Source organism: Entelurus aequoreus, linkage group LG12 (genome assembly GCF_033978785.1).
Source record: "Entelurus aequoreus isolate RoL-2023_Sb linkage group LG12, RoL_Eaeq_v1.1, whole genome shotgun sequence".
NCBI lineage: Eukaryota > Metazoa > Chordata > Actinopteri > Syngnathiformes > Syngnathidae > Entelurus > Entelurus aequoreus.
In genome coordinates this window covers 26,794,621-26,822,293 of record NC_084742.1, presented here as the reverse complement: position 1 = coordinate 26,822,293, position 27,673 = coordinate 26,794,621, and the positions used below count along the sequence as shown (strand labels likewise).

Below are 27,673 nucleotides of genomic sequence, written 5' to 3'. Positions count from 1 at the left end.
GTGGTTTGTCGGGGGAGCAGCACCAACAAAAGGGACTTAAACCGGATTGACAAACTGGCTGGCCAAACTACTGGCACGCAGTTGGAGGCGGTTGTGTCAGTGAGGGACAGGAGGACACTGGACAAACTGCTTGCCATCATGGACAATCCTGCCCACCCGCTTCACCAAACAATTGAGGGACAGCGAAGCTCATACTCCAACAGGCTCCTTCAGGTTCGTTCCCACAGTGAACTCCTTCATTCCGCACTCCATCCAGCTGTATAATCACTCGCCATACAGCAATAGATGATATCTGTCTATTACCTGACCGCTTCTATGTTAGTTACCTCTCTTTGTTTATAATGTATATTTTCTGCTGGATCTACTCTCTATTTTATGCTGCAGCTGTTACCGTATTGTCCGCACTATAAGGCGCACCGGATTATAATGCGCACCTTCAATGAATGGCATGTTTCAAAACTTTGTTCATATATAAGGCGCACCGAATTATAAGGCGCACCTATGCATCCATTAGATGGAGCTGCGCTAAAGGGAATGTCAACAAAACAGTCAGATAGGTCAGTCAAACTTTATTAATAGATTACAAACCAGCGTTCTGACAACTCTGTTCACTCCCAAAATGAATAAACATCTGTTTTATTATTTTTCCCGAGGTAAAGTCAGTGATGTGGTGTTTTGTTTATCTTTTAACAACAGCAAGGTATAACATGTAGTGCAACATTTATATCACATAGTGGAGGGGGACTTTTCCCTGATTCAATAAACACGTAAAAAACAGTGATACTGTAACGGTAAATCAAACATTAGTGCAATCACAATATAGTAACACTCAAAATAGTGCAGCGCAATAACAATATATCAATAACTCAACGTTGCTCAAACGTTAATGTCACACAACACAACACACAAAATAAACATGTAAAGCTCACTTTATTAAGTTATTCCTCATCCACAAATCCCTCGAATTCTTCTTCTTCAGTGTCCGAATTAAACAGTTGGGCGAATACGGCATCCAACATGCCCGGCTCCGTCTCGTCGAAGTCGTCATTAATCGAGTCAGTGTCGCTGCTGCTTTATTCCCGTGTTCTACTGCGTGACTGATCGTCTTAAGTTTAAACTCTGCGTCTGCGTCGTAAGCGTGTCTCTTAATAGGAGCCATTTTGGGGTCTTACATAAATAAACAAATGGAAATCAAAACGGCACGCCTAGCGCAGTCATATATCCCAGCATGCACCGCGCGCTTCTTCTTCTTCTACGGGGGCGGCTGCTTACCGTAGTTGCGAGACCTAAACTTTATGAAAATGAAGTTTAGGTTTGTTGTGGCTCAATATTGGTCCATATATAAGGCGCACCGGATTATAAGGCGCACTGTCAGCTTTTGACAAAATTGGAGGTTTTTAGGTGGAAAATACGGTACATATACTGTAATATTGTACATGGTAAATGTTATATATTGTATATATTATATAAAAATATAATATATCAGTATATATCATATACTGTATATATAATATGTAAATATTACATTTATGTTATATTTTATATTGCTACTACGGTACATTTTAGTCTACTTTATACTTGCATTATCCTTTCCATCCTTACACTTTTCATCCTCTGTAACTGAGCTACTGTGTGGAACAATTGCCCTTGTGGATCATTCAAGTTTGTCTAAGTCTAAGTCTAAGTCTATGCAGGGGGGGGGGGGGCGCATGTGACAACGGGGAACATGCTTTTTTTTGCCATACCAGAATATGATGAAGCGTACGTAGCACTTGGCTTCACTGTTGTTGATAATGTTAATAATGTCAGGAACTCGCATGGCTGCAGTAGTTGTGGCCCCAAGATGCAGGAACCAGGAGAACGATGAGCAGGTAAGAGGATTTTAATACTCTCAAACAGAGAGAAGCAGTCGTGCATGTAAACGGTCCAAAACAATAATCAATCCTCGAGCGCTGAGATACAGACGAGGCAGGCATAAATAGCAGCCTGCTGATAAGCACCAGGTGTGGCCAGGCTGCCAATCAGCAGCAGGTGAGGGGAAAACGGTGCTGTGTCTGGCTGTGTCCCCTCTTTTTGTAAAAGAGCTGTTGTCGAGCCTTTGATTAAAAAAACAGGTCTAGATCCGACAAGTTTGTCAAATTATCGGCCCATTTCCAAATTACCTTTTGTGTCAAAAATTCTGGAGAAATGTGTTTTAGCGCAACTGCAGCCTTTTTTAGATGAAAATAGCACTTTAGATCCATTTCAGTCTGGATACAAAGCTTTGCACAGTACTGAATCTGCACTTTTAAAGGTTTTTAATGACTTGCTTTTAATGTCTGATTCTGGTAGCTCTGCCATTTTAGTGCTTTTAGATCTTACAGCTGCCTTTGATACAGTCGACCACACAATTCTTTTAGACCGCCTGAGAGACTGTGTGGGTGTCAGGGGGACTGCATTAGAGTGGTTCAGATCCTACCTGTCAGAGAGGTCCTTCTCTGTCAGGCTGGGGGACGCCACCTCTTCTTCTGCTCCGCTTTACTGTGGTGTCCCCCAGGGATCCATTCTAGGCCCCATCCTGTTTTCCTTGTACATTCTCCCTCTTGGAGAGATTTTTAAGAAACATGGAGTGTCTTATCACTTTTATGCAGATGACTGCCAAATTTATATGCCAATTTCAAAAGGCCACAACCCCCTGACACCCCTTCTCAACTGTCTATGTGATGTCAAGGCTTGGGTAGCCCAGAATTTTTTAATAATGAATGAGGGAAAAACGGAAATTTCAGTTTTTGGTCCGGCCCTCACTGACTTGGGACCATTGCAAAATTATGTGCGTCCCAAAGTCACCAGCCTTGGCATCACTATAGACAGCGATTTTAAATTTGACAAACAAGTCAATGGCGTTTTAAAATCTTGTTTTTATCATCTTCGTCTTTTAGCAAAGGTAAAACCATTTTAATATTTTAACCTTTTTGAACAAGTCGTGCATGCTTTTATTTCAAGTCGCCTGGACTACTGCAATGCACTTTATGCTGGCATTAGCCAAAAAGCTCTCTCCAGGTTGCAGTTAGTCCAGAACGCGGCAGCACGACTTTTAACAGGGCCCAGGAAACGTGAGCATATAACCCCAATTCTTCGGAGTTTGCACTGGCTCCCTGTTCATTTTAGAATTGATTTGAAATCCTTGCTGTTTGTTTTTAAATCTTTACATGGACTGGCACCTCAGTATATCTCGGACCTCATCCAAATTTACACTCCTGCGCGCGCTCTGAGGTCCGAGAGCCAGCTCCAGCTCGTGGTGCCCAGGACGAGACTTAAAACCAGGGGAGACAGGGCTTTCTCTGTGGTCGGCCCTAAACTCTGGAACACTCTGCCTCTCCATGTTCAAACTGCTTCCACAGTGGAGTGTATTAAGTCTCGTCTTAAGACCCACTTTTATTCTTTGGCTTTTAACACTACGTGAGTTGTGTGGTCTTCTATCCTCTGTTGTCCTGTGTGTTTTTTATAAATTGTGATGTCTATTTTACTGTTTTAATTGGTTTTACCCTTTAAAATCGTTTTTAATCATATTTATTTTTTATATTGTCTCTGTATTGGTTTTCTATTCATTTATTCTTTGTTTTTATTCAGTCATTGGTGTAGCATAATATTGTTTTTAATATTGTTTTTAACATGGCTGGGCAGCACTTTGGAAACATTCTTGTTGTGTAAATGTGCTATATAAATAAAGTGGATTGGATTGGATTGGATTGCTGAGGGAGACATGCAGGAAATGTAACAAATGAGAGCGCTGACAGGAAATAAACATTAGACAAGGAAACAAACAGCAATGAAGTGACAGATTGTCACAAATAAGCTTACAATGTTGTGCAGAGGTATAGTTATAAAAATTTTATGGACAATTTTTACAATATTCATATTCACGGTGGAGAGTGGAGGGGGGGTCAGGTGAAATATGTTCTTCATCCATGATACTTGTCTTGGAGGGGGGTTTCAATGTTAAATTCAAAATGTTTGAATATTTGTTTTACTTTCTTTGCTCAAATGTCTCAATCAACCTCAGCTCTAAACAAAAACACCTTTTTTTTCAACTCTTTGAAGTCCTTTTGATCAAATTATGTCAAAGTTTTCAATTAGTAAACATTTGCATAACATGAGTTATTTTTTAGTAAATTAGCCTGTGACATTATCTGATCAAAAAACCTTCAAAAGGGTCAAAATTGGGGGGGGGGGGGGGGGGGGGCATTACATGTTTAATATTTTTACTTAAAGAGGACCTGCACTTTTTTGGAAGTTTGCATATCGTTCACAATCATTATGAGAGAGAGAGTCTTTTTTTTTTTTTAGGATTTTAAAGATGATAAAAAATGGTTGCAAAATGCGGCTAATGCGAGTCACAGTTGTAGCCTTCCAAGCCCTCTAAAACAACTTCAAACCCCTCCATCAACGTTGTATATACACACTGCAACTCTATATATAATGTAGTAACGGACACGTTCATAACAATATGTAATATGTTCAATATTTACCGTATTTTGGTCATTTTATCAATGCCGGAACTGACTTCTTCTGTGCATTGATTTCCGTTTCCGGATTCATAAACAAGTGTGTTCTAATCATGGCAGACTTGATAACAGACAACGAAGACAAATATTTTTGGACAAATGAGGATTCACAACCTTATCTTTTTGAAACCGAGTGTACGGAGGATGAACTGATGCTTCAAGAAGCGAGCACGGAGAAGAGGGTGACTCTTTGGATCAGACGGAAGCCGAGATAGTGAGGTGAAAGCGACATGAAGCTGCAAATGTGGAATTTGGAGACACGCTATTTTGACATAAATGGCGTGCTTACCCAAATAATCCGGAAAAAACACCCCTGGCCAGCTGGACAAAACAGACAACTGTCCATTGAGTGAGTCACACTTTACTATCGATCATGATAAATACAGTACGTCACACGAGTTATTGAAACTACCTACACTGTCTGGCTAGCTGTGTACAAACAAAACATAAAATGTGGGCTAATACTTTACAGATACTGTAATATGATTGTTCATGTTTTTCAGTCAGTGCATATTGGTGTTCTATCGCAGTGTGTTGTGCATTACAAATTCCAAAGCACGTTTCGTGCTGACGTAGAAGCTAGCTTATCTCTTGTCATGGTTAGCTTTTACGGCTAATACCGTAGCACGCCGATGTGTGAGTAAGCTACAAAAAGAGTTAGTCAGTGTTCGCTCTTACAATAACAATATCACTACAGCTTGGTTATTACACAGGTTACAGAACGTAAACAAAGTATTGTTGATGGTTTTTGAATGCATTTTTAAAGTGATCCATCCTAGTCACGTCCGTTGTGTCCTTGAGCAAGACGCTTCACCCTTGCTCCCGCAATCAGTGTGTGTGTGTGTGTGTGTGTGTGTGTGTGTGTGTGTGTGTGTGTGTGTGTGTGTGTGTGTGTGTGTGTGTGTGTGTGTGTGTGTGTGTGTGTGTGTGTGTGTGTGTGTGTGTGTGTGTGTGTGTGTGTGTGTGTGTGTGTGTGTGTGTGTGTGTGTGTGTGTGTGTGTGTGTGTGTGTGTGTGTGTGTGTGTGTGTGTGTGTGTGGAAATAGTGTCAAAGCACTTTGAGTACCTTGGAGGTTGAAAAGTGCTATACAAGTATAACCAACTAACCATTTAAAGTAGGGTTGTCAACACTACTGATAACTAGCATCTTGGTTGTTTTCGTTATTGTTTACAAACTCAGGTAGTAAGTCTTTGGATACAGGTAGGCTTGGTCTAAAGTCAAATGACTTAAATGGAAGCCAATAAAAATTTTTGCTTTTGATTAGTTATTGTGCACTAACTAACTAATTTTTTTATATCTTTGGGCCTGATGTTAACATCATAACATGATGAAATGTGGCCCTAAATTACCAAAATATACACAATAATTAAAAGTAATAATGAACTGTGTGAGCATATAGAAAATAGCGGAAGTAAGTTGTTACAACGAAACATACTAATTAAATATGAGTTTACACAACTCTTGAATTTGACCATGTTGGCAGTTAAAGGAAATATATGGGTGGGAAGCAAATTCCACAGCCGCAACATCCTTGGTATGTAGTAGACTGATGGAGATATGTGTTAGACCTTGGTACAATGACTCTGTAGGACAAGGGTGCCCATTACGTCGATCGCAAGCTACCAGTCGATCGCAGAGGGTGTGTCAGTCGACCGCCAGCCAGGCATTGAAAAAATAAACCTAATAATTGGCGATCATCAATCTTCACTATGACATCACTTTCATCACTTGATTGACATTTGCGGCACCCAAGGATCTTGTGAGATGACGCTGGCTGCTGCGAGCTCAGTGTGAAGGAAAAAAGACTGTCAGGAAGGCAAGAAACAGTTTTTATTTCAACCGTACATCACGTCAAAAGCCTAAGGACTGACAGCACAGTTCCTGTCTTTACAATAAAAGTGCTGCTCCATCCTGCCTGCGCTAACAAAATAAGAGTCTCTGAAAGCTAGCACAAACAAGCTAGCAAGCCACTGAGTTTGCCATCCATATATTCCTTGTAAAGTGTATAAAAACGAATATGGAAGCTGGACAAATAAGATGCCAAAAACCAACCACTTCAATGTGGTATTGGACATAAAGGAGGACTTTTTTTGTCCTCCACAATGTAAAATCGAAAATGTGGAAGTTGTCAGCACTACTGGGAATTTTGTTTGATTCCAATCAATGCAAGTCATCAGAATCAGGTAATACACCAACTTATATTCTTGTCTGCATAAAAGAATGGAATCTTTATGTTAAACTTGCAATAATTCCAGACAGCTCAAGGGACGGTTTCAGGAAAAAGTTACGGTGGAAGGTGCAATGGGAAAAAAATTATATAGCATTCAATACCACAAATCAACTGATTTACAAAAATACTAGCAAAATATACATTTAATAAGATAAGCTTTATAAAAATGTGTTTACTTTATAGTTACTTGCTATAAAACATTTTTAGTTCTATAATCTATTGTCAAATTATTGTACCGGGATTCAAAATGGGATCAGATCTGAGGCAAAAAATTGGATCAGGATCGGCAGGCCAAAAATGTTGATCAGGACATCCTAAGTTGCATACGATGATTAACTGAATATTGTGACCAACTTTTTTGTATCATTATCATCGTGATATTGTATGATGCTCACATGATGCTCACACATTGACTTACCACCCCCAAAAGTTTGGAAACCCCTAAAGACTGAAAATGTTTTCTTTTTCAAGTCCTCCTTCATTACTTTTGTCAATTCAGTGCATTATTGTCCTCAAAGACAAATGGTGACTTTTTGCATCACTTTTGCACAAAGGCCAAAACTTTGCTGATACAAACATCCTCTAATGACATAGCTGTCCATGTTTATTCCCCCCTCCCCTCCCCCCCTCCCTCCAATAGGCCTCATTAGCATATCACTGGCCTGGAGATATGCTGTAATTCCTTTAATTGGTGGTCCGCGTGGGAAAACACTGATCTAGGTCAGCACACATACAGTCATAGGAAGTATGCAAAGACAAACACTGAGAAATGCCTCATGAGGACGTGAACATTTGTGCGGAGTATATGGTTGACAAAAAAAAAAAAGGATTCCAGTGGCAACCTGTTTGCTTGGAAATGGAGGGAACATTTCCCAGCACAAATGACAACAACACACACCCACATCTTACATGCCCATCCCCAAGAAGACCCCTCAGAGCACACACACACATACACTCCAAAGGGCATTTTGCATAGAGCTCCAACACACTTCCAGGAGCATCAATACATTTTGGACAAGCTTTTTCTTTTTTTTTTTTAAAGAAAAATGGCCAACTCTGGTATTCAGCTTTTGGGCTTCTTCATGTCTCTGATTGGCATCGTGGCGCTGATCATCGGCACCATTCTGCCCCAGTGGAAGATGTCAGCCTACATCGGGGACAACATCATCACGGCCGTGGCCATGTACCAGGGACTGTGGATGTCCTGCGCCTTCCAAAGCACCGGGCAGCTCCAGTGCAAGATCTACGACTCCATCCTGCAGCTGGACAGTACGTCTTCATACAGAAATGATAATAATGATAATACATGCAAGCTTGTTTTCAATGTCCTGTTTCACAAAGGCAGGCGTCTCATTTTTATTGCCCCGTAGCATATTTACAAAATTAAGAGAAAAAAAGGTTACACGTGTCAGCTATGACATGAAGTTGAGAGCTCAGCATGGATTGGCTTACATCGGCTTGGTTTGCCAATTGTAAAAATAAACAAAACACATTATTAGGCCACTATTACACAAAGCTATAATGTGGATGTTTTCTTCTTCTTCAGATAGCTCAGCCCATATTTACTTACACCGGATTTTAGCAACTTTTGTGTACAAAATGTATCAATGTGGCCTTTACTTCTTCTGAAAAACTTTGGACACTCCTTCATAATGGACTTGTTTTCCATTGTAAGCACTTTTCAGCACATGACCACTAGAAGGTGCTTTTAGTGGTCATGTGCGCACCAGTCACAACATTAGAGACACCTGCATAATACTGTAGATCAATATGCTAAATAAGAACTTTGTGCAAAATAGTAGTAGTAGTAGTAGTAGCAATATTAGTAGTAGTTACACTCAATCATATATTTATTATGGTTTACATGTAGAATCACAGGCCGTTTTATTTGCCCGCAGCTTGTTTTTTATTGCCCTATGCACATTGTAAAAGTAAAATAAAATCAATATTAATGAGCTGTATTATCAGACAGTACACTAATTTGCTTCATCACCTGTAACCTAAAGGTAATATGTGGATGTTTTGTTTACAAAACTTAGCACAGGGGCCTCAAACGCGTTTTCACTGAGGGCCACATCGCAGTTATGGCTCCCCTCAGAAGGCCACTTGTAACAGTGAGTAATAAATTAATATATAAGTATAAGGATTCACCTTGTGATATTATTATACAGTTGCATATGCATTTTGGACGTTTTATCTTTTTTTTATATAGACTGACAGTTCAGTCGCCATAATTTTATCTTCGAATTGATGGTGGGAGTTTTTTACAGCATATTACTGTAAATGGAAAAATTATACCATGTTTTTTTTATGGTAAAATTCTGGCGATATTAGCCAGTTTTTACCGTAAAATCAGTGGTTGTTGTTTTTGCGGTGTATTACTGTTAATGGCAAAACGCTACCACGGTTTTTTTACAGTAAAATTCTTTACCAAAAAATCTATTGTCAATTTTACAATGTGCAATTTTATTGATAACTTGCTTTGAAATCATAAGTCAATCAGATACTTATTTTTGTTTTAACAAAAAAGTTTTGAATGTATAATATAATATTTGTTAAATTAGTAGTAAAGACAAAACTAATAGTTCATCATTATTACAGATTATAACTACTTTCCAACCTACATTACTAACATGAACAACGTTGTTATACATAAGCCCACCAGATACTTGAGTATTTATTTTTGTTTTGCGAAAAAAAAATGTTTAATGTATGACAATTTAATATTTGTAACATTATTATATATAATTGAATACAAATATATGCAAATACATGCAGTATATGTATTTTTTTTCTGTCAATACGAAAAGAAAAAATACATTTAGCAAGAAAGATGAAGTAATTGAATAAAATTTATCGACGTGGCCCTCGCCTCCTTTCATTTTTCGGTATGCAGCCCTCCATGTAAAATAGTTTAGACACCCCTGATACACAAGTGATACAGAAGCGATACAGTAGTGTTATAATGAACTTACCTTTGAATTACTGCTTTTCAATTATATTCTGTTATATCCTCCTAAGAAGAATAAAATAATTTGCGCCCTCCCCACCACTCTCCGCCACGACTATAAATAATATCGCTTGTCTACAATATTGTTATAAGTGCATGCACCTCAGCATTACATTATATCCTTATTAACAATAAAAACAGAAGAAAATAAATAAATATATCTCAACTATCAACAAACAATAACTTTATTAACATTGTTTTTTAGTCTGTGACAGAAAAGATTTAAAGCGCATCGATTTGCCTGAAATTAAAAAACGATATATCCTTATTTAAACCAGAAACATTTTTTGACCAACTTGAGCCATTTGATACTGAAAAATAAAATTAAATAAACTCAATAAATAATAAGCAATTCAAATAGATTGGCAACAGTAACTTGGGAGAACAATATATAAAACAATTTAACCTACGAAGCAAAAATGAATAAAAACAATTTCAAGTCAGGATTGATGGCTGCAGTTTGTAGGTTTGAAGCATGATACTGTTAACATGTTCCCCGGGGTCATGTTCCCCACTATTTGAGAAGGACAGCTTTAAATGAATAAGGCAGTGTTCATTTTATTTATTTATTTATCAATGTCCATCCATCTATCCATTTTCTACCGCTTATTCCTTTTGGGGTCGCGGGGGGCGCTGGAGCCTATCTCAGCTACAATCGGGCGGAAGGCAGGGTACACCCTGGACAAGTCGCCACCTCATCACAGGGCCAACACAGATAGAGAGACAACATTCACACTCACATTCACACACTAGGGCCAATTTTTAGTGTTGCCAATCAATGTATTTATTTTAAATGTTTTGTATATTTAATACTATTGTATTTTAATATGATGTATTATTGTAGTATTGTTATGTTTAGTGGGGACAGTAACGTGTCCATCCAGTTGGGGGTTGTACAGTAGTATGCAGTGATGGGCAAGCCACTTGGAAAATGTAGTAAGCTAAGCTCCAAGTTACTCTCGATTAAATGTAGCTAAGCTACAGGGGAAGCTATCCCCGAAGAATTGTAGCAAGCTACACTACAAACTACATGGCAAAAGTAGCTTGCTACATCAAAATTACATTTAACGGCATTTATATCTATGGGCCCACATGTATAATAATCAATGTGAATGTAACTGAGAGTGTACAAATGGACCCAATAAGGGTCCATTACTATTAACTATCTGTCATTTAGCTGGGGACTTCCTACAACTACCACCAGGGGTCCCCACACCCTATTGTATTTAGTTTGCCTTTTCTTTGACCCACCCCTATAATGTTATTCATTTTCTCTACCGCCAGTAAAAAAACAGCATCTATCTATATCAGTGGCGGGCCGTGCGTTTCCCACCTAGGCCTTCAGTGATGGCCGACTTAAAAGATTACCTCTCAAAATACCATAATTGATGACATCACATGACCATTGCACATTTACGCCCTACTGCGCATTGAACCACATAAACAGTGTACAAAACTGGATATTTTCTGGTGCATTTAAAAATAAATTCAAACGCATCAGCATAACATATCTTATGCAGGCGGTACTGTCAAAATTAAAATTTCAAAAAACATATTAAAAGTGAAAAAATAAGATATTTGAACTCACAATTAGTAGGACCTATTCAACGCCGTATAAGCCAGTGGTACCCCTCGTCGTTGGCTTATTCGAGTGGAAATGGCGAGCATTTCCAAATTTCATCGCCAGAACAGCTGAGCTAGCTTCCGGGGTTGGCCGATCGTCTCACAAGATGTCGTTTCTCTTTAATTATCCTTCTTGAAAATGACTTTGCAAATATATATTTGCCACCTAATCAACGTTTTGTTCTCCTTCTCTGCTATCCCGGTCTGGCTACGGCACAACACTTCCCGCTTCCTGCTAAATTGAAACTTGTGAATGGATACTCACTTTGGAATGACAAGTGAGTATCCAATCACAGTCTCGTTAACATCAGGCTACTTAGATAGGCTGTTGTCAACAACTCGTGATCTGATTGGCTATCGCAACTGTCTCTAAACTCACTGTTCTCAAATTCATCCGCTAACGGTCCTGATGAGTATTCAATCACAGTACGCATAAATGTCACGTTCAATGTGAGGCCATCTAGAAGGCCTCATTGACAACAACTCGTGATCTGATTCGTTATCGCAACTCTCTATCACCTGTATGTCCCCATTCACTTACAGTGCATTGTTGATTCTGAAGGCCCCTGGCAGATTTCATACAGCATGGCAACATAAATTAGCTGAATTCTGATTGGATACAAACTAAAACTAAAAACAACAGCAGTGGAACAATCATAATATGACATGAAGAAAATATAAATACTTTAAGATATTTAGGGAGAGTAAATTTAAAAATAATTGTATCGTTAATTATGGTCATGATTTCTGGTTATGTTAGGCCAGCAGAGAAGACCTTGCTGGTCCTGACGGCACACCACTGATCTTAATTTTGACAAAACAAACAATGACACGTGTGTTGTTTGGGAACAGTTGGTAATAGTTATGTGCAGTAAAACTTTTCATGAACTCAACTCACCTCAATGTGTGTTCCTAAATTTGTGTTGGACATCTTAGATGAAGAGAGCAGTTATGATTTTGGTTTACAGAGTAAACAACTAAAAACTAAGGTTTGGGGCATTGTTTTCTCTAAACACATACATTTGTCTAAATATGACTAAGAACATGCATTATTGTGGGTTTCCTGCACGTCATCTTCATCACTAAGGGAAAAATCTAATCTGCGGGAAAGAATCTCTCTGACATTTTCAAGTATGTTTTTTTTTTTTGAGTCGTCAGCTTGAAGCGTCCCTCTGTCTCCAACTCCCTAATCGTCATGTGACGTGATTGCATGACTGTTATGATTTTGCTTACTAGTTTGGATGACCCGCCTTATCTTGCCTCTGATTGACCAGTCCGTAATGTTTCGCCCTAACATTAGCCAATTGTGACTCATCATACAAACACAACCAATCATCCTGGATTTTTTCCGTATGTATGGATTCATCCAGGTCATTGTATTTACTCCATATTTTTTGGCCTGGATTAGCGATCCATTTTCTCTCTTTGTAGCTTGTAGCTTTGATGTAAGCTACCTAGCTACATGGATCTAAAAGTAGCTAAGCAACAGGAATGAATACTCGTTAAAAAAGTAGCTAAGCTGCTGCCAAGCTACTGGAAAATGTAGTTACGCTACGTAGCTTAGCTACATGTAGCTTGTTACTGCCCATAACTGTTAGCATGACAGGCAGGGTAAATTGTGGTACAGTACGTTAACTTTTTTAAACTTTTGATGTCCAGCCAGGTGAGGAAAAACAAGCTAGTAGGTCAACAATGATACAACTGTTTCCAGACTGTTCCAACTCACAATGGAGGCCTCACTGCAGGAGGGTGCTGTTTGTGCGTGGGGCATGGCCGGGCCGGGCAGGACTGGCACAGACTGGTTCTAGGTGGACCGAGACAAAGGAAGGTTCACCCTGTGATGGCTTTATGGGAGGTGGGGTGGGGGCAGACAGCTGAGCGGAGTACAGTCGTATTTCAATGTGTGGCGCCACACCGTGTTGTTTTGTTACCCATGGTTTCTCTTCCAGGAAGAGTTGACACTGAGGCCCCAACCATCACATCATAAATAACAGCCTCCATGTTGCAGTGCAAAGTGGCCCTAAAGTGTCCCATCTTCTGCAGGCTCTTTGCAGGCCACCAGGGCGCTGATGATCGTGGGCATTATCGTGTCGGTGGCGGGCCTGGGCGTGGCCTGCATGGGCATGAAGTGCACCACCTGCGGGGGTGGCGACAAACTCCGCAAGGCCCGCGTTGCCATGACGGGGGGCATCGTCCTGCTAGTGGGGGGTGAGTATCCCCAATAAGTCTTACCTTTATAACATCTTGTACCGCACCACCGAGTGTGCCATGACTGCACAGGTTGATTACATACTGTACATGTACTGTACATACTGCTATGTAGTGGAAGAGCATTTAATTGCTCTGCCTCGCTATAAGTGCCTGGTATAGGTAGATGAACAAAAATACATTATTTGTAGTAAATAGATCAAATAAATAACTTTTTTAACATCATTACTAGTGTGAATGTTGTCTGTCTATCTGTGTTGGCCCTGTGATGAGGTGGCGACTTGTCCAGGGTGTACCCCGCCTTCGCCCGAATGCAGCTGAAATAGGCTCCAGCACCCCCGCCACACCAAAAGGGACAAGCGGTAGAAAATGGATGGATGGATGTAGTAAATAGATCAAATAAATAACTTTTTTAACATCATTACTAGTGTGAATGTTGTCTGTCTATCTGTGTTGGCCCTGTGATGAGGTGGCGACTTGTCCAGGGTGTACCCTGCCTTCCGCCCGAATGCAGCTGAGATAGGCTCCAGCGACCCCCCGCGACCGTGAAAAGGGACAAGCGGTAGAAAATGGATGGATGGATGGCATTACTAGTACTGTCAAGCGATGACAGCAAACAGCAATTGATTTATTATGGCCTGTAATTAGGTAATCAAATCAATCTTTTTTTTTTAATCTCACCAAATAAATCTGTTGTTGCTTTTAGTCAAGCACAAGAAGAGAGCGAAGCAACTCGCAGGTACAGAGACAGTCATACTCTAGTGATTTAAAATTTGATTAACGCGAGAAAAAAAACATTAGGCGCTAAATATGACTGTAATTATTTCATCCTAATTAACTCGATAATTTGACGTACTCATTGCATTCATAAACCTTCCTCACTGAATACGACAGTGAGGTGCTATAAATAATATTGCCTTGCCTTTGTCACGGCCCGGGTGGACACCAGCGCGCATTCATGTCTGCGCTGCGCTGAGCGCACCTCCAAGCGCGCACCTCCGAGCGTGCACCTGCACGCGCCACTCCGACTGCAGCAGGTGGCTGCATTCAATCTGCAATCATTCAGCACTCAACACACCTGTCGCTGATGAGCTCCCTGGGCTTCTTAAGCCAGAGCAAACCTGTGTTTCGGGCCAGAACGTAGCTACCTGTTCCCGTACACAGCATTCCTCCGTTTCCTCGTTACGAGCAGTGTGTCTCGTCTCCCCGTATTCCCTCTGGTTCCCCTGGCTGCCTCTTTGGATTTCGACCTTTGGACACAGACTTTGACGCCTCGCTCTTGCCCCAGACCTCCTGCCTGTCTCTGGATCTCCCAGCTTGCCTTGCCCCCTTGGACTTCCGTCTCTCGCTCAACACTCATGGTAACACTCAGCTAATCGCTACACTTAGTCACACCATACACATTTTGGATTAGTTTTCACACTTCATAATATTGTATAGAAATAAATAGAGCTAAACCATGTCCCTGCATTCTGTGCCGTCTTCTTCCTCTCTGTATCGTATCAGCCTTGCTATATTGGGAGCAGGGAGTGGCTTGGAATTGCTTGGATTTACATGACGTACAGTCCGGCTCATTTGATATGCGTGGTGGTCAAGCCAGCGTCTGTTCTCAATGGGTACTAGACACCATTTAGCCTTTCTCAAAGAAAAATGCCCTATGCTTGCGATGTTTTCGGCTGTACAAATCGATCAAATCGTGAAAAAGGATCAACGTTTTTCTTCAGAGTTCTTCGAGAGGTAATCAAAAAGGGCGGAAGAGTGCACGATTTTACAAAAAACATTGAGAAAAGTAGCGCACACTCCAGTCCAAGGGAGCAGAGTCGAAGTATGTATGAGTTTGCAGTGATCACTTTGTTAAAGGTTTGTTTGATATACTTTTAACGTTTAGTTAAAATTTAAGTATTATCTTAATATTATTTGTATTCCTTAAACACACGTTTTCTGCGAGTGTTTTGAAAAGCACCAACTGGACGAGTCCAAATAAGAGAAAGCAAAACCTTTAAGAGTTAAGCTTTCACCAAAGGCAACAATCATAAATGAAGCTTTCAGCACATACACAATGTTGACATCTATAGTTACATTTTGATAAAAACGGGGGAAAACAAACTACTCGTAAACGGTGCGTGCAACAGCAACAAACATGACAGTAGATGCGAAGAAATCATGAAATGCAACCTTACCTGAGCGAAAACAATGCACATGGGAGAGTCCTGAAACTAATTTCCTTGACCTAACCACACACAAAGAAGTTGTAGATCTCCATGCGTTTCCAAGTTTCCATCTGTTGTGTCGTGTAGAACAGTGTTTCTTAATCATTGTTGGGCCGCCAAAAAATATCTGTTTCTCAACTGTTGCCCGTATGGGAAGCAGCGGTATTCAGTTGTAATACACCTTTCAAACCACTTATGGCAGTAATGACAATATTGCACAAATCGAAGAAGTCTGGCGCTAAAGTCATAGAAAAATTACTTCAGCGCAAAAATGATGACCAAAGTGACGAAACTGTATTTTCATTTGCCCTTAATGTTTAGTGTAGTTTATTTAAGAAACATATACATGTCATATTATTATTTATTATCAATTAGGTTCAAATGTATTTATTTTAGCCATGTGTTGTGATTAATACATGCTTTCATATCATTTGACAAGTTTTATCCTGTTAAACTCTAAGTAGGTTAGATATACGGTAATTATTGAATCTATTCAAAATAAGACTAAAATTAAAAATTTTATGTTAGTATTTGAGGGGCCCCGTGCCCCTCTGTACTGGGGCCCCGAGGTCAAAAGGGTTAAGAACCCCTGGTGTAGAATGATGTCTGGAGCACAAATTAGTTCGATATGTCTGGGAACCCCATCGATGGATAATACTTGATATCACTCGGGGTGCGGCATTGCTAAGGTTTGTAGAGCGGTCTTGCCAGCAAATTGAAGGTTCCAGGTTCAATTCCTGTTTCCCCCATCCTAGTCACTTCCGTTGTGTCTTTGGGCAAGATACTTTACCCAGCTGCTCCTAGTGCAACCCAGACTGGTTTAAATGTAACTTAGATAATGGGTTTCACTATGTAAAGTGCTTTGAGTCATTAGAGAGAAGCACAATATAAATACAATTCACTTCACTCTACAAATCTTTTTTTGATAAAGTATAGGGGTCTATTCCATTGCATAGGTTGATTTTTTTGGCTCGTATCTGCCTTTTGCAAGAAGATCTAGGCCCCTTGTGTACTCAGATAGTTTGCGCGCTGCTTGCTGCACAACATCCATCTTGGCTTAGTTGACCATTGTTTTTGTTTTTACTTCCAGAAAGAAGTCACGTGACAGAATACAAGCAATATGTTTGATTGTAAAATATGAAGTGCCCTGTATTTAGGAGTTGTGCTGGATTTACAGTTATCCTCTAAGCAGAAGGTTAAAATAAAATCAAATTAAACAAATTTCAGGTATAAAATAAATAATTTAACAACAAACTCCGCAAAATTGTACATTGAAATTACTGTATCAAAAGCTGGACACTGACAAATAAATCCACACTGAAATTGGTGGAAGTTGTTCATAAAAAAGCGTTAAAAGTACTAAATAAAAGATGTATCATCATTGCAGAATACTCGAGAAATACAATCTACTCAATTGAGAAAACTTCATAAAGTATGCTGATTCAGTTAAAATGCTTGATGACCTTGCACCACCTCCTCTCAAAAACGTTGTGAAGAAGAAGGTCAACAGGACCATAAGGTTCGATTCCAGAGGGGACTTATTGGTGCCGTTTAGAAAAACTGTGTTAGGGCAATTCTCATTTTTCTATCGAGCATGGAACACAATTCCTGTAAACATAAGGGAACTAGCCAAAAAAGCATAATTTAATACATAAGGCCTTGAAAAATTGGCAGCTTGGAAACTAAAACAGTGTGTACCTGAGTCTTTCAATTGTGTACTGTAAATGGTAAAGTAAAAACTAATTTATGCTCAATTGTATTCACATAGTAACCAGTCAAAGAAACATGACACTAACTTTCTATTGCTGGTAAAAAAATTAAAAAAAATACATATATAAATAAATACAAATAAAACATTGTCATCAAACAATCAAAAGCTGTTTAGGCGTTTAGTTGCAGAGGAAGAGAGGGAAAGGAAAGCCAACACTGTCATCTAGTGGACTACGTTGCCGTGAAGTAGGAATCATTCATTATAAACTGAATATTTTCATAGCTAGGACATTAACAAAAATGTTTATTACCCTCTAAATAAATTTTGTAACATTATGAGAGCCCTCGAGGCATGAAATAACACTCTCGATTCACCTTAACACTCTTTTAATCCGATATAGTTATGCTGAGCCAATCGGTGGCCACAATACTGAACAGTGTGCTATGATTGGTTGGGGCTCATCTAGTGGCCAATACCACTGTAGTATTGATATATTTTTAGTTTATTTAGTAATTTTATGTTTTAGGGAAGTTTTGAAACTGCAATATTTGAAGCATGGTGTGGCAAGGGACAACTGTATACATTTTATATTTGCCTTTTAAGGAATGAGAAAAAAATGTAATATTTCCCCACTCATATGTTAAGTTTTCATGTAATTTTGGATCAGGGGTGTCAAACTAATTTTCATTGAGCTACACATCGCAGTTACAGCTGCCCTCACATGGATGTGAATATGAATATGTTCTGCCCTCATGATATTATTACACAATAATAACATATGTATTTTATTATTTATAATTATTTATTTACATACAAATTGAGGGATTGCTTTGTAATCAGAGGTATTTTTTAGGATTTTGTTTTTTTTTCAACTAAAAATGTTTGGAATATCTGATAGTATGATATTTGTTGCATGGTGAGATACGATTATAGTTTAAACGATATGGAGTGAACAAATACATTTATTAATAAAAAGTAAGAGCTACTGTATATTGACAAACATAATTTCCAGGCTTTTCACAGGCTACATCAAGTGTTTTAGTTTAGAAACACTATGTCCGAAATGAAAAAGTAAGTGTACAGTTAATTGCACATGTTGGACTGAAAAACAAGAAATAAAAAAGGCAGACACAAAAGTATGTATCACCGCGGCGCTGACTCCTACTCTGGGCTCCAAAGGGTTAATGTTTGGTGACCTTAAAGCAACACAAGAAAAGCAGATTATTAGTTCACATTAAAATAAAAAAAAACCTTCTAAAGTTGCAATCCTGTGTCAAAAACTTTTAAGATCCTTTCTGAACCCTTTAGTGGGTGTGAGGTAGTTTGACCCCCGGGCCTCTCGGGGTCACATGACTGAGAGACTTCACTGTGTCAGACTTAGATTCCCACCGACCAAAAAAACCCAATAAACCTAAAACGTCTGTCCCTACTTTGCAGGCCTGTGTGCCATCGTGGCGTGCTCCTGGTTCGCTCACAACGTGATACGGGCCTTCTACAACCCCTACACCCCGGTCAACACCAAGTAAGCCCATAGCTTATTGTTCTTTTATGTGTGAAAATAACACAAATGATAATTCAACGTATCTTTTTCACAGGTTTGAGTTTGGTGCCGCCATCTTCATCGCATGGGGCGGCTCGCTCCTGGACGTCCTGGGCGGCGCCATGTTGGCCGCCTCCTGTCCGCGAAAGAAGCAATCGTCCAAGTACCCGTCTATGGCCAGCTCTCGCTCCGGGCCTGGGAGCAGCAATAAGGAATATGTCTAACTTCCTTATATGCCCTTCATTATTCTTATTATTGTTATACAAACATTCAATGCTTTATTACTATATTACTTTTTGTAATGTTTTTTTTCCCATATGTGCCTTTGATAACTGCTTGATGATGACTCAGCGCTGTTTCACACAGTCCTAATAAAGAAATATATATTTAATGCAGCTGAGATAGGCTCCAGCACCCCCCGCGACCCCGAACGGGACAAGCAGTAGAAAATGGATGGATGGATATTTACAATGACATCACAATACACTGCCTTAAACAAGCATGGCATCATTAACCATCCAACAGCGTTGCCAGATGGGAAAATGACAAAAAGAAAAGGGCCGGGTAGGACATTTCATAGTGTAAACTAAGGGTGTGTGTATGTGTGTGTTTATATATACTGTATATACTGTGTATATATATATATATATATATATATATATATATATACATACACACACATATATACATGTGTATATATATATATATATATATATATATATATATATATATATATATATATATATATATATATATATATATATATATATATATATATATATATATATATATATATATATATATATATATATATATGTATATATATATATATATATATATATATATATATATATATATATATATATATACTCACAGTAAATGTGTGTGTGTATGTATATATATATATATATGAATATATATAGATACACATCAATATACATATATACACTTACATATACATATATACACATACATATATACATATTTATATATACATATACATATATATAAATACATATTTATATATACATCTATATAGATATACATCTATATATAGATAGATAGATAGATATACATCTATATACAGTATATATGTATATATACAGTATATATAGATGTATATCTATATAGATGTATATATAAATGTGTATATGTATATATAAATATGTATGTATATATATATATGTGTGTATATATATATACATACAGTATATATATATATATATATATATATATATATATATATATATATATATATATATATATATATATATATATATATATCATATATATATATATACAAATATATATGCATATATATATTTACATATATATAAATATGAGTGTCTCTAATATATAAATACACACAAGTTACATATACATATATGTATCATATATAAAAAATATATATATTATATATATATACTATATAAATCATATATTATATGTGTGTGTGTGTGTGTGTGCCCGCATGCGCACTGGTTTTAGCATCGCTCATGTGCAAAACTACATCTTTCAAATGTTTTGTATCACTCACTGCAAGGCTCAGACGTACCATAACCATCATGTATAATAATTGCATCTTCTCTGCAAGGCAGTATCAATATATATCATGAATATATTATATCATGTACACTATATTGCCAAACGTATTTGGCCCCCTGCCTTGACTCACATATGAAATTGAAGTGCCATCCCATTCCTAACCCATAGGGTTCAATATGATGTCGGTCCACCTTTTGCAGCTTTTACAGCTTCAACTCTTCTGGGAAGGCTGTCCACAAGGTTGCGGAGTGTGTTTATAGGAATTTTCCACCATTCTTCCAAAAGCGCATTGGTGAGGTCACACACTGATGTTGGTTGAGAAGGCCTGGCCCTCAGTCTCCGTTCTAATTCATCCCAAAGGTGTTCTCTCGGGTTCAGGTCAGGACTCTGTGCAGGCCAGTCAAGTTCATCCATACCAGACTCTGTCATCCATTACTTTATGGACCTTGCTTTGTGCACTGGTGCACAGTCATGTTGGAAGAGGAAGGGGCCCGCTCCAAACTGTTCCCACAAGGTTGGGAGCATGGAATTGTCCAAAATGTTTTGGTATCCTGGAGCATTCAAAGTTCCTTTCACTGGAACTAAGGGGCCAAGCCCAACTCCTGAAAAACAACCCCACACCACAATTCCTCCTCCACCAAATTTCACGCTCGGCACAATGCTGTCCGAAATGTACCGTTTTCCTGTCAACCTCCAAACCCAGACTGGTCCATCAGATTGCCAAATGGAAAAGCGTGACTCATCACTTCAGAGAACGTGTTTTCCACTGCTCTAGAGTCCAGTGGTGACATGCTTTACACCACTGCATCCCACGCTTTGCATTGGACTTGGTGATGTATGGCTTAGATTCAGCTGCTCGGCCATGGAAACCCATTACATGAATCTCTCTGCGTACTGTACGTGGGCTAATTGGAAGGTCACATGAAGTTTGGACCTCTGAAGCAACTGACCGTGCAAAAAGTCTTAGCACTATGCGCTTCAGCATCCGCTGACTCATCTCTGTCAGTTTACATGGCCTATCACTTCGTGGCTGAGTTGCTGTTGTTCCCAAACTCTTCACTTTTCTTATAATAAAGCAGACAGTTGACTTTGGAATATTTAGGAGCGAGGAAATTTCACGACTGGATTTGTTGCACAGGTGGCATCCTATGATAGTTCCATGCTGGAAATCACTGAGAGCGGCCCATTCTTTCACAAATGTTTGTAGAAACAGTCTCCATGCCTAAGTGCTTGATTTTATTGGCCAAGTGATTAGGACACCTGATTCTCATCATTTGGATGGGTGGCCAAATACTTTTGGCAATATAGTGTATATTATATGTACATATATATTGTGTTTATGTGTATACATAAAAGTTATAGAAAACCTACTGTATATAAATACAAAAGTTTAAAAGTCATTCTACATTTACACATACACAATATATGCCATAGGTGGCAAAGTAAATTAGTGTAATATCTTATTACACTAATTTATACCTTATTTCTTCAAAATGCCTCATGAGGGCCAATAGATATAAAATCACAATAAGCCACTCAATATCAAATATTTGCAAATATTTATTTTTGCCATATGTATGACTTTCACACTTTGTTTTCTTTTACATGACATACTCTTGCATGTAGCGTTATGTACTTGTATGAAATAAAAGGCAGCATTTTCCATGGTGTTGTAATGAGAGAGGGGAAAAATGCATTCACATGCATTCTTTAGTTGTTATGCTGATGAAAAGAATCCAAACCACAAACTTGGATAAAAATAGAAAGTCGACTCTTATGTGTCAAAACCTCATTCTGTGCCGCATGCTATGTGCAACCTGTCACATTGTGGGCACCTGCTCAGCGATAAACGAGCTCCACTCGTCATTACAATTGTTGGATGTTTAGCTAGCTGACAAAATAACAATTATCTCATGAAGATATGTATTTTATTTCCGTGGATGCAGTTTGAAAGGCTGGCCATTTCCATGCAAACAACATAAAAATATCTTGATTAAAAAACAACAAGAACAACAACAACAACAACAACAAAGAAGTTGTAACAATCTTACAGCCAAATAAGTCAAAAATAAATAAGTCAACAATTTATCACCACAAGCATCTCTGGATCACAACAATAATAACAAAAAATAATTTGGTGCTTCTCATCCTGGTGTGATTGTCCTGTCCTGTCCATTGAAACCAGTACTGTGTCATTAATATAAACAAGACATTGCTATCTCCCGGTTGCCACGGCGACTCGGCCCTCAGCATGCAGGCCACAGCGGTGCGGTGTGATAAATACTATACCACGTATTTTTAGCCCTTTAAAGACCGAGTTTGGGGACGATGCTCTCACGTACTTCATGCATAGAAGTGTGCAACACGTCACTGCACGTAACGTAAAGCATTCCCACAAAGTGCAAACCAACAATAACCATTTAGAAACTTTAAAAGGAAGAAAAAAAAATACAGCACAAAAGTGTTTCTCGTCTTTTAAAAGCAATACAAATCAGTCGTTTTTTGCGAAATGTCATAAATTGCAAGCTTCCATCTCCTGGTTAATACAGAAAGCACTTGACCAGTATGACCAGTATGACCAGTACAGAAGACACTCCTCCTGCAAGGATGCTCCAAAGCCATCTCAGCCTCTCACTAACACACTCCAGTGCAACTCCACGCAACCAGCTGTCGTTTACAAGTCAACTCGAAGACCTCCTAGGGTTAAGAGGAGGGGAGGGCACAGAGAGCCATGAAAAGTCTGGAAAGAGGTGACATGATTTTACAATGAAGGCGTAGGTTCCGCCCCTCTTTGGGCCTCTCACACCCTCACCAGCCTATGCTGGAGACACTTGGCATCAAGCATGGAGACATTCTGGTGGCAGATGTCCTCACTCAGGACATGGGGAGGGACACGGGACACTGGCCGTTGTTGTTCATGATGTCGTCCAACACTTCGTCATCCAAGTCCACTAAAAAGAGGAAGATTGGGAAATGTGAAGAAGAAATTATGTATACTTCCAATCAATCCACGACATTTATCTGCATCATGTTGCTGAATGTGGTGAGCGATTGTGAATGCTATATAGAGCAGTGTAAAAAGAAAAGCAGGCAGAAATGACTCTTTGAAAGTGCACTCTGCAAGCTTTTGGTAAAACAAACTGGTAAAATAGCAGAATATACAAATAATCTGAGTTAAATCAAGTAATATGTAAAAAAGCTCTTTAAAGGCCATTTTAGAGGCTTTTGGTGTTAACTTAGATTGCAAATATAAAATATCAAAATAACCTATGTACTGTATCCAACCAGATTTGTGTAGCATCATATAATTCCTAAAAGCTCTTTAAAAATATCTTTCAGAAACATTTGTTGAAATCTAAACTGGAAAAAAAAAATTGAATGTAAAAATAACCTACCCATTTTCGCATTTTGGTTTGGAATACTTAAGCTAGGCCACGTAATAGCTCATGTAAACTTCTTAATTGTATATTTTAGAGGCTTTTTGTGAAATCTACGATGGTAAATGTAGCAGAATATAAAAATAACATATGTATTCAAGCCAACAGACGACATTTTGTTTTGGAATATTTGTGTGATCATGTTGCATATTATGTCCTGAAAGCTCTTTAAAAGTATATTTTAGAAGATTTTGTTGAAATCTAAAAAATTTAAAAAATAATAATAATGTGAAAAATAACCTACATATTCACAGCAGACGACATTTTGGTTTGGAATACTTGAGTTAGGACACATACAGTATGTCACAAATGCATCTTAAAAAGTATATTTTAGAGGATTTTAGTGAAATATAGCAGAATATAAAAATAACCCACATATTCAACCCCAACAGAAGACATTTTGGTTTGCAATATTTTAATTAGGTCACATAATCCTTACTTTCATATCTTCTTTATTGCGCAACCTTTGTCAGAGTATGCACCAAGTATCATATACCATAAGGCCCTCTCAAAATGTAGATACAACGTTAAGTAATAATATTTAAAAATTTAGCTTATTAAAAGGCCATTTTAGAGGCTTTTGGTGAAATCTAAGATGGCAAATATAAAATATCAAAATAACCTACGTACTGTATCCAACCAGGGAGATGGCATTTTGGTTTGTGTAGCATTACTTATTATTTCCTAAAAGTTATTTAAAAATATATTTTAAAAATATTTGTTGAAATCTAAACTGGAACAAAATAAAATGTAAAAACAACCTACCCATTTTGGCATTTTGGTTTGAAATACTTAAGATAAGCCAAGTAATATCTCATGAAAAAATTATATTTTAGAGGTGTTTTGTGAAATCTACGATGGTAAATGTAGCAGATTATAAATATAACCTATGTATTCAAGCCAACAGACGACATTTTGGTTTGGAATATTTGTGTAATGTTACATATTATGTCCTGAAAGCTCTTTAAAAATATCCATCCATCCATTTTCTACCGCTTGTCCCTTTCGGGGTAACGGGGGTGCTGGAGCCTATCTCAGTTGCATTCGGGTGGAAGGCGGGGTACACCCTGGACAAGACACCCCCTCATCGCAGGGCCAACACAGATAGACAGACAACATCCACACTCACATTCACACACTAGGGCCAATTTAGTGTTGCCAATCAACCTATCCCCAGGTGCATGTATATTTTTGAATATTTTGTTGAAATCTAAAAAGGTAAAAAATAATAATAATAAAAATAACCTACATATTCACAGCAGACGACATTTTGGTTTGGAATACTTGAGATAGACCACATTTGTCACAAAATCATCTTAATGCATTTAGTGAAATGTAGCAGAATATAAAAATAACCCACATATTCAACCCAACAGAGGACATTTTGTTTTGCAATATTATTGCATATGTTCTTTACTGCGCAACCTTTGTCAGAGTATGCACCAAGTACTATATACCATAAGGGCCTCTCAAAATGTAGATACAACGTTAAGTAATAATAATAAGAACAACAACAACATGATTATTAATAATAATAATTACAAATATATCATATTGCATACATATGATCATTATTACACAATATGATGCATCACATATTTCTAGTTTCTCATTACAGCATGTCCGTAATAGTTTTTTTTGTTTTTTTTTAATTGTTCATCATTCAAAATCAAAACATAATGGTGAATGCTAACCATACTGTTAGTATTTCAATCACCATAATACGAACCATAATCTTGGCATTAAAAAAAAAATCATTCAAATGTCCCATCCATCCATTTTTCTACCGCTTGTCCCTCTCGGGGTCGCGGGGGGGTGCTGGAGCCCAGCTGCACTCGGGCTGAAGCCGGGGTACACCCTGGACAAGTCGCCACCTCATTGCAGGGCCAACACAGATAGACCGACAACATTGTGAAAATTACCTTTCTTGGAGCGACCAATCTGGCCCAGTTTGGGAGCCCTCTGGCCAAGCCTCTGGGGGTTGGGACCGCTGCCCTGGTCTTGACCTGGGCCGTGCTGGCCCCCTTGATCGGGCTGGATGGGCGGGGCAGTGGGTGGGACGAGCTCGGGGATGCCGGAAGACCCATACATGGCTGCTGCCAGGAGCTGCAGTGCCTGCTTTACGCCACTAGATGTCCCCACAGCACAAAGTTGACTGTTTGTGTGCTGCTCTTCACTTCCGCAATGGCAGCGATAACGATATCGATCACAATAAAACGTTGGGATTGTCCTTTATGGGCTGTGAATGAAAAGAGACACGTTTGGACAATTGTTAAATGTTGAAAATATATGCTGGAGATGACGGTACAAAAGCCCAATTTAACTGATCGTGACCACCCTATCAACACTCCTCCCTGAGAAGAAATCGTAAATAAAATGACCAGCAAGGTTCAAACGCCATCAACACATCCAGAAAAGGTTTAATCCCGATAATTACCTTCCAGCGAGGTTGCAATGCAGCTGTAGAGCGGCAAAGAAGACTTCCCTGCGCCGTGTTGTTGTTTACCGGAGCTCTCTCTCTCCCTACCGAGGGCGAGTGGGTTTATTTAAAGGAGCCTCTTCCTCTCCGCCGTGGGGACATCCTCCGGTTTTTATCCCCCTCACACACACACACACACACACACACACACGCTCCAAGCTGAAAACGCACAACGCTGTCACTTCACGGGAGAGATCAAGCGTGGAAAAAAAGTAGCGGTGCGTAATTACGCATGTCAGACACGCTGTGTGACTCAGCCTCGGCCAATGAGTGACACCACCTCATAAGCCTCCTGCGTGAGTCACGTGATGCTGCAAGTCACCTGACGATGCCTGACAAGTGCAACCAGTTTGCGTGGGAGAAAACTGAAGTCCCCTTTCTAATTATGCACCTTTGGGCTGCAGGAACCTGACTCAACATGAACTTCATGGTTATGTTGGTGACAATTCTACAGTATATCATACTTTTTAAGCTCCTGGAACCCCCATGCAGGTTTTACAGTGCAGAACTTTTCTTAATGCACAACTACTTTAAAATATAATCTTAGAGAAAAATGTCATTTCAACATTTGTATGCACGTACAACACTTAAGACCTTCAGTATATCATTAATTAAATTATGGAATGGATTAAGCAAAGAAAACAAACAATGTACTAATATAATCCACTTCAAGAAACTCTTCAAACTTAAAGTGTTTACAAAGTACAAAGAAGAAGAACCGTGATAAACATTCTGAATTTATCTCATCCATCCATTCATTTTCTAGATAATCTTACTCATCTCACCGTATGAAACATAACTAACTTCACCAATTATTATTTATTTATTTTTATTGTTAGTACTATAGAGTGTATTGTGAATAAATTGAGAACAGGAAGTGAACAAAAGTTTTAGCAACTGCTATGTAAAGGAAAATAGGTAGGATCAAATAAGCTCTGCTTCTTCCTACTCCTTTTCGAACATGTTGAATAGAGAAACTGGAAATTGTGATGTAACATGCTGTATGCATGCATGTTCCAAATAAACTCAAACTCAACTCAACTCAACTTTGGAATGGGAAAATACAAAAATGTGACATAAAACTTTTATTTTTAGAAACTTTTGTTCAAACTTTTTCACCAAGTACCACCTCAGAA

The 27,673-nt window shown here is 38.6% G+C and overlaps 2 protein-coding genes across 2 annotated transcripts; one reads left to right on the top strand and one right to left on the bottom strand.

Annotated features, from left to right (window-relative positions):
• The first annotated feature begins 6 nt into the window (after window positions 1-6).
• cldn7a (claudin 7a) lies at window positions 7-19,471 on the top strand. The gene is made up of 5 exons (XM_062066901.1): window positions 7-213; window positions 7,817-8,043; window positions 13,451-13,615; window positions 18,974-19,058; window positions 19,132-19,471. The coding sequence occupies exons 2-5, from the start codon at window positions 7,821-7,823 to the stop codon at window positions 19,298-19,300; spliced, it is 642 nt and encodes a 213-aa protein (XP_061922885.1). The 5' UTR covers window positions 7-213; window positions 7,817-7,820; the 3' UTR covers window positions 19,301-19,471.
• Window positions 19,472-22,168: 2,697 nt separating this feature from the next.
• si:dkey-112a7.4 (uncharacterized) lies at window positions 22,169-26,778 on the bottom strand. The gene is made up of 3 exons (XM_062066900.1): window positions 26,496-26,778; window positions 25,981-26,297; window positions 22,169-23,572 (listed from the first exon to the last, which is right to left on the bottom strand). The coding sequence occupies exons 2-3, from the start codon at window positions 26,147-26,149 to the stop codon at window positions 23,496-23,498; spliced, it is 246 nt and encodes an 81-aa protein (XP_061922884.1). The 5' UTR covers window positions 26,150-26,297; window positions 26,496-26,778; the 3' UTR covers window positions 22,169-23,495.
• Window positions 26,779-27,673: the final 895 nt, after the last annotated feature.